Source organism: Staurois parvus, unplaced genomic scaffold (genome assembly GCF_062004578.1).
Source record: "Staurois parvus isolate SC_StPar_1 unplaced genomic scaffold, SC_StPar_1.0 ptg001787l, whole genome shotgun sequence".
NCBI classification, from domain to species: Eukaryota; Metazoa; Chordata; class Amphibia; order Anura; family Ranidae; genus Staurois; species Staurois parvus.
In genome coordinates, this window is record NW_028319583.1 from 761,469 (window position 1) to 775,728 (window position 14,260).

The following is a 14,260-nucleotide window of genomic DNA, read 5'->3' on the forward strand; positions in this document are numbered from 1 at the left end:
ATCAAATTACAAATTTTGGATTTAACTATCAGAACAATAATCATAGGACAATAAGATTGGGTAATGTTGGGTGGCGCTAATATTCAACTGCCCTTAGAGCACTATACAACAATCCCAATGCAGAAACTTACAAAAAGAAAAGTTGTTTTTGCAGGAAGAATTTCACAGCTAAACGTGTCTCTGCATATGCGTACGGCTTGAAGATTAAGGAGGAAAAGCCATATGGGATTAACCTTATGGTTCTGCAGCACTGTTATAACAATTACATTGACAGAATGTTGGCGGGTTCTGATCCTCCAGGGAAATTTGAGGTTTCACGATGTTCGCTAAACAATTTTTTTTTTCCAGCTACTTTATAGTTTCTAAACTCAATGAATTTGTTTTCAGTTTTCCTTAAATTATGCGTTAGATTGTACAAGTCCCAGGACGGAGGTCTGTTTCATGCAAATGCATCAAAATTAATCATCTTGAAACTGGCCCCTTGATTTGCTGGGACTTTCTGAAATTCAAATTCTTACTTCAACCCAAGGTTAGCAATTTGTTTCCTTTTATTTCAGATCTGCCTAGAAATAATGTATGTTATAATGTTAGCTTGCCTATAACGATTATGGTAATTAAAATTACAAAAATGATATGTGCTGTATGTGACAGAATCCATGTCTGAGCAGGCTGGGGTCATGCAGTACAGTCCAGCACAGCATAAAGGGGACCACTCATTCTTTGAAAGCAACTAAATGATGAATAGTCTTTTTCTCATCATATAAATATATAAGAACAAGATGTTCAAATTATATCTGAACAACAGGAAAAAATCTATAAATTTTACAAAAATGTATTTTGTTTCTTAAATTTTACAGACAGCCCAAATCTGTTTGCCTTTTTATATGGAATGAGCATGTAGGCAGGTGCAGTCTAATCTCCACTACAGCTGGTGCTCAACTGTAATGGCAAGGTTGGAATCTTCTATGGTTTCCTTGGTCAATGGAAGGTAGCACCCTATGTGACTTGTGCAGCCATCTTGGGTCAGCCAGAGTCTATTTAAAGACCTGGCTGGTGGACTTGGTGCGCTCTTGGCAAGCGGACAGGATAGAGACAGGAACCCCGTCTGTCAGGGACAGTGTTAATCAATAGGGAAATGTTCTGGTGGAGTAGGGAGAGAGCAGGGCCTATGTCTAGGAAGTCTCCTTTTAGGGCGGACTGGACAAGCTGCTATTCACTCCTCGTGACAGACATTGTTGGTATCTAGAACTCTTCTGTCCGCTGGTTATCTGCTTCTCAGTTGTAAGTGGCACAGGATGGGTGAGCTTCCCGCCGGGCTTGTTTGTGCTGTTGACTTGGCTGTTACAATACAATTTTTTTGCAAATCAGGACTCTGTGTGTTTACTGCCTGACACACCACACTGCACCTACCCAACATGCATGACTTGATTTCATAGGCCCATTCAAAAAGCTTGGCCCAATTTGGAAGATCTTGTCAAATCATCTCATAATGGTCATGCACACACTGATATTCCTAGGTTTGAGATCAGAATACTGCTCATGGTAATTGAGTTGTGTAGACATTAATCAGTGTAGACATTAATCAAAGGAATCTTGGACTATGTAGCCCGAAACCGAGGATGATGAGACGTTACAAAATTACATAGTCACATAGTTAGTCTGGCTGAAAAAAGACAAAAGTCAATCCAGTTCAACCATTAAAAAAAAAAAAAAAAGTTATAATCCTACACCCACAGTTGATCCAGAGGAAGGCAAAAAAAACCCAGCAAAGCATGATCCAATGATGAATGAAAAAAGAAACCAAAAGCAACAGAGGTGCTAAGAATGGCAACAATTATGCTCAGTAATGCCTATTAGTATGTCATCATTGGCACTAATGGTTGGATTTATTACCAACAGTAAACCAAAAAAATAAGATGGTGGGGGAAACCAGACTTGGCAATGATTGTACACTAAACAGAGGCTGCATGAATCAAAGTTGTGCTTGGGCTGACACAATGGTTGGACCGGAAAGCCACAACACAAGGCAGGAGGGCCACATTCAGAACACACACTACTGGTCCTGGAAAAGACTGAAATCTAACACTTGGTTTGTCTGTTTCTCACCTGGGCGGAGGTACTGTTTAGCTTCTGAAGTCCATTTTCCAGGCGTTCCATCTTGGCCGCCAGCTCTTTTCCTTTCTTGTTTAGAAGGTTTTGATACAACTTGATCTGCTCCAGGAAGGACTTGGGTGTGGTGTAATTATAACGTCGCTCATTGGTCAGGTAGCTTTTGGACATCTCGTTGACGCTTGTGTGCACATAGGCCATAAATTTACTTATAGAATCTTTGACGGATGGCTGAGGTAAAAGCAAAAGAAAACCACATGAATGTATCCCTATTCTTTCAACAAAAGGGCACAGCAAACCCAACATATGATGGATCCATCATACAACACTTCCATGTCTGCTCCAGAATGCACCTTTTCTATGTCACACCTTTATAGATGGGTTCTCACCTCAATATTCTCTGTTTCCTGGAGGAATCTAAGACTGACTGACTCCAGCGCCTCTTGTGGCCACTCATTAAACCAATCTATCGCTGTACAATTGACCACCGCTGGGAACTTTCTGCTTCGGACTCGCAACTTGTTCCCGACAGGAGAGAAACACAAAGCAACCTGGAAATAAAAAAAATGTTCTAAGCCAACAAGTATAACAAAAATGAAGCATCTTCCAAAACTTCAGTAATATAACCATCCTCCATACACATACTGTATATATTTATATACTGTATACCTTCAGTAATACAGCTCTCTACCTTACTCAAATGCTACATGGCCAAAATATGTGGACAACTCATCAAATGATGGAGTTCAGGTGTCTCCATTGAAGAGTACAGTAATACTACATCATAAAAAAACAATTTTAGACAATTGTGGTCCTCCAACCTTGTGGAACCAGTTTGGAAATAGACCCTTTTCTGTTTCATCATGACTGTGCCCTGTGCACCAAGCCAGCTCCATAAAGACATGGCTTGACCAGTTTGGTGTGAAGGAACTTTAGTGACCTGCATAGAGCCCTGACCTCATCTCTACTGAACACCTTTGGGATGAATAGAAATTCTGACTGGGAGAGAGATCATCTTCGTTGACATTAGTACCTGACCTCTCAAATGGGCACAAATTCCCAAAATCTTGTGGAAAGTCTTTCCAGAAGAGTGGAAGAGGTTGTAAATGTAAGGGAAGGGGGGCATAGGATTAAAGGCTATAGGATTGAAATGTAATATATCTGCATGGCCACCCTGTCACATGCTCTACCAATGGGGATTGTCATGTTTCACATTACTGTCATATGCCTTTAAGTGTTCTCTATATTTTGCCTCTGCTCCTCCTTTTCCTTTGGTTTAGTTAATGCTGTATAGATAGCCCACCCATTTTTCCCAGTAAGGCATTGCAGCTTCTAGCCTCATGTCATGAAGCAGGTCACATTCTGATCTTTTGACCTATCAGATGTTCATTGTTGTAAGATTCTCTCAGTTTATGGAATAAACTTCACAAGATCTACAAGATGTCTTCTGTATGGAGTCACTGACTGTGGTATTCAGCTAAGATTGGAGTTATCGCTATCTCATCACAACTGTAAGTTATATAGATCACACTTTCAATGCTTAGACTGGAGAGACAGAACAGGGATTACAAGGCGGAGTGCTGAGCCACATTACTCAGGCATGGGGGGCATAGGATTGTAATGGGACTTATCTGCATTGCCACCCTCACACATGCTTTACCAATGGGGATTGCAAGGCAGAGTGCTGAGCCACATTACTCCAGCACAGTCCATTGATGTCACAATCATCGAACCTGCAACCCGCTCTGGAAATGCCATGCAGCCATCACTGGAGTGCATACAGAAGTGGCTGGGAAGAGGCTGCCAGAGATCAACAGCAACGGATGAAAAAATACAACTGTCTACTATACACACTGCACACAGCAAACTCAATGTCATCCAGTTAGGATTTATATCTCCTTTTAAGTGTTGCCTATTTGGAATGTAATTTCATTGCATTAACTGTTATATTTGCATATGTTGGTGAAATTTGCAGTGGTCTTAACACCCGTGCCAGATCTCTGCATGTATGATGTAATATTTTGCTGCTAGGGCACTTTAAATGTCATTGGATAATCGTCAGGGTGGGCCTGTAAATAGCTTACTTGGAAATTAAGGCTCGGTCAGAAAAGTCGCCTCAAATCTCTGCAAGCAAAGGACCAACATTTAATTTTCTCCTCCGAGGCAAGGACAGTCAGACAGGAGCTGCAATTTCCCTGTCACGAATATTCAGCAAGAAAAAATAGTGTTCCGGAGACTCAAAACAAAACTTTTTACCTTATATAACCTGGATTTGCACAGCAGTGAGCAGGAAGGACCTATAATAGATGCAATTTCTGCTCCTGGCTATTAAATTCATCCAATGTTTCAGTTTTGGGTGCACAGTGGCTGGATGGATTATTCACTGGCATCACCCATCTCCCAGCTGTCCCTGGACCTTGTCGTTGGATTATCCAGCATTTTTCAAACATTTCAACAAAGAGGAACCCTTGAAATAACTTTCTGGTCTCAGGGAACCCCTGCTAAGACTTACTATATCAACAACTCATGATACATTAGCGTGATGGTCAGTGGGAAGAATGCTCCTTACACTTCTGATCATTGGGAAGAATTACCCCCTTACAGACAGGGCCAAGATAAGGGGTGGACAGGAGGGGCAGCTGCTCTGGGCACTGTGGTATCATGTGAAGTGGGGAGGTATCATGAGGAGATTGGGGGAAGTCAATTTGTGTTGGGGGGGCAGGGGGTATGAATAGTTCTAAGAGGGGACATTTAGGGAGGTGTGCTAGAAGTCGTGTTTTGGGGGGATTTGTGTTGGAGGGGGGAGAATATTTGTACTAGAAGGGGGGAATTGGAGGGTTTATACTAGAAAAGTTGATATGGTAACGGGATGGAAAGGGATTTGTGCTAGGAGGGGAAATTTTCTTGGGGGGGGGCAGTGCTGGTAGGGATGATTGAGGGGTATTTGTGCTGGGGGGGAATTTTTTTTTGGGGGGGAGGGAAATTTGTGCAAGGATGAGGAATTGGGGGGCAGTGCTGGTAGGGATGATTGAGGGGTATTTGTGCTGGGGGGGAATTTTTTTTTTTGGGGAGGAGGGAAATTTGTGCAAGGATGAGGAATTGGGGGAGGGGAATTTCTGCTAGGAAGGAAGATTTGGAGTGTCGGGGAGAGGATTTGTGCTCAGAGGGGGAAGTTATTATTCTTTTTTGGGGGAAGGGGATTTGTGCTTGGGGCATATGAAGAGAGAGAGAGGATTTGAGCTGGGGGGGGGCAAAGATTTGTGCTGGTATGAGGGATTTTAGTAGGGGGGCTTTTTTGTACTGGGAGGAGGGAGAAATTATGATTAGGGGCAAGCATGCAGATTAGTGCTCAATTTTTTCTGCAGGGAAGGGATTTTTGCTGACACAATGCTCATACATCTTGAGGGGGGGGGGGGCGCAATTTGGCCCTGGACTCTAGATGGCCTTGCCCAAGCACTGCTTACAGATACCTAAAAAGATCCATGGTGTCAATGGGGACTTATCTGAGAGGCAGAGATTGCTCATTGCTCAAGGAACCCCTAGCTACCTCTGAAGGAGCCCTAGTTGAAAAACTCGGAGCTAAACCAACCTGCCATGGTTACCAAAAGCCAGCCGAAAGAATGGAAAGGGCAAAAGGTATTAAAGTCTTTCCTGGAAATGTCACTCATGAGGTCATCAAAGGAGCAGGACCGAGCCCATCGAAGTGAAGTGTTTTTCATCTTTAATTTAAGATGTATGCTCTGTATTATCACAATGTAACTCGTTTAATAAGTCAGGAAAATCAAGCAAGTTAGCAAATACAGCCTTTCATTTTAGTTTACATCTACTGTTGCCCCCCCAAGAGCTCTACAGGAATCTTCAGCAGTTCCCCCAGTTTGAATTTCTTGCTACAACGGTCTGTAAACCCAGACAACGAACCCCAGGTCATTCCTAGGTATTCATGCTTCTGGCTTGCAATTAGTCCATTTTTTATTGTACTAGGTCACAACTTATTTCTGTAATACTATATAAAATACTTTATCATTGCCAGAGTAGGCAAAGTTCTCTTCTCCCTACACCCACAGATACTCATGTCCTAACCCCGAGTGACCCCCAAACTGGATGATGTCAGAGCTTACTTGGGATTTAAATGGTATGTAATATCAAAATTAGTTTTCTACCTTTTGGAATGAGAATGAAATAGTTAGGCCCTCTACCAGGTTTTTATTGCCATCTGTGTCCCTGTTGGGAGGATTCACCACCCTCTATATTTGGCCTGGTGGCCATTGTGAATGAATTTGATGGGATATGCCAACATTGAGTTGTCACCAGAAGAAGACTAGAATGGGAATGTTCCAAAAGGGACAGTTGTTCTGGTGACAGAAAATCCCCTTACCGTGGAAAGAATTCCTCTCGCTTCTCATTTCTGAAGCCAGAAGTGAAAGGAAATCTCCTCAATGGGACATAAGCAGAAAAAAGAAGAAAAGAAAGGAGGGGGGTTACCTTTTTCTTGGTTTGGGATTGCCTTTTTGCTTTAGATATACTTTAATAACTTCATCCTCCAAGTCAGGTGACAGTGTTCAGGCCTAACAGTTGGTCATTCAGGCCTGAGCACTGCATCCTGGGAAGAAGATGGCCCTCCATACCTAAAAGCCTAGGGCATTAACCAAAGGCTCTGAGGAACAAAAGGAATGGTGGGGAGGCTGGGGAATATAGATACCAATGTTCTTCCAAGAGCACTCATCTCTGTGTTCTAAATAAGCAAAGTGACAAATTCTCTTTAAAGCGGTTCTTCACCCTAGTAAAATAAATAAACATCAGCATCTACAAATACTGTAGCTGTGACATTTAAAACTAGGACACTTCCCTGTCCAGAGATCCAGCATGCTCCTCACCCATGCCAGCTTTTCGCAGGTCTTCAGGACCCAGCGCAAGATTGGGAAGCCAGGTGTGACTGCTTGAGGTATCACAGCCGGCTTCCCACTGCGAATGAGTGAGCTGTGCTGCACTTTGTCAGTGGTCCCACAAGCCTTCTGGGACCTGTGATTTATCCCAGAAGGCTGTGGGAGAAGAGGGGGCAAACGTCCACTTGGATCTTCACTCCAATCCCACTGGAAGCTGGAGCAGGTACCAGTCAAAACCAGGTACCTGGTACCCCCCCAGAAAATAAAGTGCCAAAACTTAAAGGGGGGTGGGGGCGAGGCAGACAAGCGGAACTTCCTATTTTGGGTGAAGGTACAACTAAAGACCTCTTTTGTCAGATTAGACAAATACCAAATCCACTTACTATGTGATGCACAAGCCTCATAAAGTAAAAAAAAACCTACTATTTGACTTTGACTTGGTAGCAGTTATTGGGCAGAATCCACTGGGGTGTCACTATTGTGGGCTCAAAGGGGGAGGGGGCCCACTATGCACTCCCTGCACACATTGGGGATTTGATTTGGGAAGCAATCTTGGCCGTGACACTATCCTTTGAGCTCAGCCACGAGCGCAGATCCGTGCATGCTGGCATGGTACCTGTCCCCTGAAGGGTAATTCATACATACCCCTGGCTTCTCCCCACCAGTCCCCATAAAGGGTTCCAAATATTAAAAGGTATTTAGGATACCTATGAAAACCAAGAAATAATAGGTCCAAGAGATGAGGGACATTTATTGGCTGCAAATCAATGTCCAGTACCACATGTAAGCGCTTACATGGGTGGTGGCATGTGAACAGTGCCTCTGATCAAGCCTGGTTTGCCTCCAGGGTTGTGGGCTCTGGCCACATACATGCTAGATGCTAGATGTTCTTGGGTACCCAGTATGTATGCACTTGAACCACTGCGTTGCGTAGCTTAGAGTCTTAGAAGAATAGGACCCAACTCATGATCTTGCGAAAAGGCCCACTACATTTGGAAAAGGCCCTGGCAAAACCAGGAATTCCGATATGGAGAGCTTTGAAATATAGGCAGCTACATGGGATATGTCAGGTATTCCCAACACAGGTGCATCCATTGTGAATGGTGGCAGCCTATAACACATTTCCTATTGAAGAAGAAAAATATCAAAGTGATTCTTCTGTGCATAAGGAAAGTTTTCAGAATGTCCCCAGATCTTCTGCTGGGTAAGTCCTACGTCATTCCAATGAAGGAGAATTCTTTAATAACGGACGGCTGTGAATTCATTTCAGGAACTCTCTGAAGTCAGCGTTTCGGAGGCTGTAATTAGGGGAACTCCAGCTTCTGTTTGCCACAGCTTGCGCGTTCGCTTCTCTATAATATTTACGGATGTTCTTCAGACACAAACATTTCTGCAATCAGAGGCGGCGGAATCCTTTCTGGGGAAATAATGGCTGTTTGTCCCCGTCTGAATGGGCTAATCATTGTTTCGCTCTTTTTTCGAGGGATGGCGGTGGTGTAATCATGTTTGAGATGTGTTTTTTGAAAATGTATTGATTGGATAATCACATCTGAATAGTCCTTTTTTTTCCTGCCGTTTGCACATAGCCAGCGACATCTGTTGCCTCCCATCCTTCTTCTCCATAATGAATGGAGTACAGGAAGAATGGGCCGATCCTCCAAATCGCTGACAAAAGTGCTGCAACAGCCAAAGAGCTGCATCTGCCTAAACTCCCTCCGTAGAGGAATCCTCTTCGAATTAACTTGATACAAATTGTGGAGTGTAGAAGGCCTAAAATTTGCATTAGTTCATCAACTGCATCATTAGAGCTCCCTAACTTTTTTCAGCTCAGCTATAAAGTGTGACAGTAATATGCTGACTAGGACAAAGCATCACAATATAAAACATTTGCAGAGGACCTGGCATCAGATATATTTTCCATACTCGGTTATGTGTCACTGTAACCCTTCCCAGTATTTATTGTCTCCCACAGAGATCACAGTACTCCCCCTGACAATGACTTTGCCTGCTCTCCTCTTCAGAAGGATGGCACCATCTTTATTCAGGAAGGAAGGAAGGAAGGAAGGAAGGAAGGAAGGAAGGAAGGAAGGAAGGAAGGAAGGAAGGAAGTCCTCACCTTGAGCTGTCGGCGCACTCTGTCAATGAAGAATTTCCAGCAGTTCTCTCTGGTGTCCAGCATTCCTTGGCTCTTCACTTCATTCCTCACGCTGTTGATGATGTTCTCCACCTCGTCGTCGGGAAACAAGTCTGGGATTTCACCTGCGCATCACAAGGAGGTCAAGGAATAATCATAGAAGCCACAGTAAATATCAAGCATGTTCAATAAAGCAAGGTGCACTACTCCCAGAGTAACCAGAGATCCTCTAGTGAAGGGGTAGGCAAACTCAACTATGAACTAGGCCTCTTTAGGCTAAAACACATCAGTGTTGGCTCTTGTGTGGAACCTTTGTGCTCCTTGTGAAGAAACAGAGAATAATTATATTTATGCTCACCTAGTTGCCGACTTCATCTTGCATTGGAGGAATCCTGTGGTTGCTGTTGGAGGTCGCTAGTCAGGCATGAGGAGAGCTCTAGATCTTTCCAAATATGTAATTGGGTAGTAGCACTACAGTTTTTGATGTTTGGTAGGCAGACCTTTACCCTCCAGGTGTTGCAAAACTACAAGTCTTGAGGTAGTGCAAGATTCTTACAGCCACAAGCATGATAGGCAAAGGAACAGGCGTCATGGAACTGGTAGTTGCACAACAGCTGTAAGGCTGAAGTTTGCTTTTTCATGATCTCTTGGTTACATGACCACAGTAGGCTGAAGTCTAATTGGCTAGGATGGATTACGCACTTCTCACATCTTAATGGTAAAGGAAGGCCCAGAGTAAGAAGAAAAGAAGACCTGAACGAAGGGCCAGCATGACAGGGGTTAAAGGGGGTTGGGATGGGCAGAGTCCATTAGCATAAGGGGGGGTTAAAAATAGTTAAGGAAGGAGTGAGGGGAGCCATGAGGGGTGGTCTTACAGGGTGCGGCAGGAGTTTTTTCAGTCTGAAGAGAGTTTTCAAAGGGCAAACTTCCCTCCCGCCCGCCCGTTGTTTAATGGTTTGTCTTGCTGGTGGTTGTGCCATATTGGTGCTGGGGACATCCATCGGGGTTCAAGGTCCTTGTTGGTTAATGTGGGCACAAGAAAAGACATTTTATAGGAACCCGTCTGAGGTACGGCTTCCAGTTGTTCTGGTGGGAGTATCTGCGGTGGTGTCTCCGAGTCGTGATGTTGCGGCTGGAGGCCTAGTTAAGCAGGATGCAGATATTCATTTTTCTTGATGGCTAGTGAGACCTTGAAAGAACGTATGTTTATACTGTGCTTTCTGTTATTTAAAAAATGTTATTTATTGATGGTTGTAATAAAAGGCCGGTTTTGGGTCATTAACTCCATTTGTTGTCAGTGTGGTTACTTAGGTTAAGTATGGGGGGGTAGGTATTGGTTTAGTGGGACTTACAAGCCATCTTTAGTCCCCTGGTCATGAATAAGCCTGCATGAATTGCAAAGCATTCTGTGCACATCCCAGCCAAGACTGCATTTACCTACTACTGATCCCCTAGCTGCTGCTAGTAATTGGCTCCTTTTATTAATGCTTTGTAACATGATCCCTTACCTTGCCCCTGTCATTGTCAAACATTACCCCCCCTTTTGATAGCTTGAACCCTAAATAAAGCAACGTCCAACTGTGCTATATTTTGGATGCACCCAAAGGTTATCAACAATGGAAAGTCATGTATTACAATACAGTTATTGTCCAGGGGGCTCCTTAGTGCTTCAGGGCTGGACTGAAGTCTTCCATTCTTTGTGAGAGACAGTAGGTGGGGCTCAGAACACCTGATTGCCATGTTTATGTGGTCCAAGAGCTGGTGCTCCCAGATTACATAGTTACATAGTTCGTCTGGATGAAAAAAGACAAAAGTCCATCCAGTTCAATCATAAAAAAAAAGTTATGATCCTACACCCACAGTTGATCCAGAGGAAGGCAAAAAAAACCCAGCAAACCATGATCCAATTTGCTCCTGGGAAAAAAATTCCTTCCTGATCTTCTGGATATTCCCTAAATCAACTTTACCTATAAATGTTAGTATCCAGTTATATTCTGTGTATCTAAGAAACAATCAAGGCCTTTTTTTGAAGCAATCCACTGAGCTGGCCAGAACCAACTCCTGAGGGAGTCTATTCCACATTTTCACAGCTCTCACTGTGAAGAAACCTTTCCGTGTTTGAAGATTAAATTTCTTTTCCTCCAAAGGAAAGCAGCAAACAATTAGGGTGGATTGGTGCCCTACAGTTACGCCTGGAGGAAATTGAAACCCTGAAGCTGTGCTCCCTGTAAGCATCTCAAGGGTCTTTTTTTTTCATTTTCTTCAGAATGTATTTTAAAATAATGGAAACCATGAACCAAACACTCAGACTTAGAAAACTGAAGAAGGAAATCTACATTGATCTTAGCAACCCGAAAGCAAACGCCAAGAGCTCATTGACAGATATGGGCAACAAACACTTTTCCCTCCTTCCAATCATAAATCAGGCCCAATGAGCAGGGATAGGGAATAGGAGGAGGAGATGCTGAATGGCTCACCAGAGGCCAGCAAATCATTGACCAGCACCAGGAACTTCTCATCCGCCACCTGAGCGTCTGTCATGAGAAACACCGTGCCCACGTTCTTCACCCCAGCCTTGATGTACTGGTTCGCCAGATCAGCCTGTGGAGAGAAAAAAAGGTGTATTGTGGTAAACCATTATGGTGGAGGAATGGACAATGCAAGTGCTGTTTACCAATTAAGATCTCAGTTATGCTCCCTAATCTTCAACAAGCACAATAAACATGAATACTAATTACTCTCTATGATAAAGAGCTCCACTGCTCTGGTTTTTTGTTCTTGTGTAGAAAGGATGGTGAGATCTGTGTGTGAGGTGACAACCTCTGTGGAAGAACTTTACAGCTGATGTTTCCCATGAAAGGCCTACGTGACAATGAAGAGGTGTTGACATATCATCCCCTTAATTACTGACATAACTAACTTACACAGACTCCATGGTAATTTGATTCCGTACCTAACCAGTATGTTATATAACCCAAGAATTTCATATGTGCCAGTAACTGAACAGATATGTTTGCATTCCTGTAGGAAAGAAGCCCAATTTATAATCATTCCATTAACTATGATCAGCAATCCTTCAGCAAAAGAAGAGTACCACACTATCCGGTCAGAATTTAATGGGCATCTAACCATCATACTTGTTATATGTCCAAAGTATGTGGACCGCCCTTCCAAATGATGGAGTCTGGGTGTTTCGAGTGAAGGGTACAGTTAATTCTATAGCACTCAATGATATGTTGGACAATTATGCTCCTCCAACCTTGTGGTAACAGTTTGGAGAAGACCTTTCTCTGTTTCAGCACGACTGTTCCCCTGGGCCCTGTGCACAAAGTCAGCTCCATAAAGACATAGTTTGACCATTTGAGTGTGGGGGAACTCGAGTGTCCTGCACTAAGTCCTGACCTCAACTCTACTGAAGACCTTGAATGAAATTAGAAAGCTGGTGTTGAGCCAGGTCTTCTCCAACCTTATGGTAACAGTTTGGAGAAGACCTTTCTCTGTTCCAGCAGGACTGTACCCCTCAGCCCTGTGCACAAAGCCAGCTCCATAAAGACATAGTTTGACCATTTGAGTGTGGAGGAGACATAGTTTGACCATTTGGAGGAACTCGAGTGTCCTACACTAAGCCCTGACCTCAACTCTACTGAAGACCTTGAATGAAATTGGAAAGCTGGTGGTGAGCCAGGTCTTCTAATCCTAATAAAGATATTGGCTTACCTTTACATAGGCTATCCACCCCCCTTCCAAATAATGGAGCTCAGGTGTTTCCTGTGAAGGGAACAGTTAATGCCATTCAATGACATGTTGGACAACTGTGCTCCTCCAACCTTGTGGTAACAGTTTGGAGAAGACCTTTTTCTGTTCCAGCACGACTGTACCCCTGTGCACAAAGCCAGCTCCATAAAGAAATGGTGTTATCAGTTGGTGTGGAGGAACACGAGTGTCCTATTTAGTGCCAGCTCTATTTAAGACCTTATATGTAATTGGAACACCGACGGTGAGCCAGGACATCTAATCTAACAGCAGGTCTCCTAATCCAACACCAGTACCTGACCTTACAAATGGACACAAATTCCCACAGACACCCTACAAAATCTTGTAGAAAGCCTTCCCTGAGTGGATGATGTTATAGTCACAGTGGTAGGCCAAAATCATATTAATGGTCATAGGGGGAAAGGGGCAACTCTATATTGTAGAAAACCTTCCCTGAAGGCTTCCCTTAGTGGATGACGTTATAGTCACAAAGGTAGGCCAAAATCATATTAACGGTCATGGGGGGAGAGGGGCAACTCTATTGTAGAAAGCCTTCCCTGAAGGCTTCCCTTAGTGGATGATGTTATAGTCACAAAGGTAGGCCAAAATCATATTAACGGTCATGGGGGGAGAGGGGCAACTCTATATTGTAGAAAGCCTTCCCTGAAGGCTTCCCTTAGTGGATGATGTTATAGTCACAAAGGTAGGCCAAAATCATAATAACAGTCATGGGGGGAGAGGGGCAACTCTATATTGTAGAAAGCCTTCCCTGAAGGTTTCCGTGAGTGGTTGATGTATTTGGTCACAAAGACAGGCCAAAATCATATTCATGGTCATAGGGGGAGAGGGGGCAGCGCTATATTGTAGAAAGCCTTCCCTGAAGGCTTCCCTGAGTGGATGATGTTGGTCACAAAGGTAGGCCAAAATCATATTAATGGCCATCGGAGGAGAGGGGCAACTCTATATTAAAGGTTTTAGAATGGGATGACCAACAAGTCAATGATATTGGTGTGATGGTCAGGTGTTCAGAAACCTGGATGATGTATAGATTAACTGGCCCTTTAATTAAGCTGTGTTATGGAGAGGAATGATAGAGTTCTGTGATGCATGGGGACCCTTTAGAAGGGGATTTCCCATCTGTAGACAAGGAAAAAATCACCCACACAGCCTCATACAGATCACTGCCTCCCCCTCCACTCCAAATAAGAGCCTTGGAGATGCCGCCCAGTGAGGCCAAAGTGTGGGGGAGAGGAAAATGAGAATTACATAGAGATGGATGTGTTTGAAGGTGGTGATAACCCCCTGCAGATGGGGCAGCCATGCGGAATTCGCTCTTCTATTCAGGGGATTGGCAGACTTTAATTATTGTGTATAGAGAGGA

The 14,260-nt window shown here is 43.6% G+C and overlaps 1 protein-coding gene across 1 annotated transcript in view; it reads right to left on the reverse strand.

The window, feature by feature from the left end:
* DNAH9 (dynein axonemal heavy chain 9) overlaps positions 1-14,260 on the reverse strand; it is a 336,995-nt gene that overhangs the window by 129,135 nt on the left and 193,600 nt on the right. Inside the window, exons 45-48 of the mRNA XM_089663852.1 lie at positions 11,604-11,727; positions 9,109-9,251; positions 2,499-2,660; positions 2,107-2,340 (exon numbers count right to left, since the gene is read on the reverse strand). Of these exons, the coding sequence (XP_089519978.1) occupies positions 2,107-2,340; positions 2,499-2,660; positions 9,109-9,251; positions 11,604-11,727 (663 nt within the window). The remainder of the gene's footprint in view (positions 1-2,106; positions 2,341-2,498; positions 2,661-9,108; positions 9,252-11,603; positions 11,728-14,260) is intronic.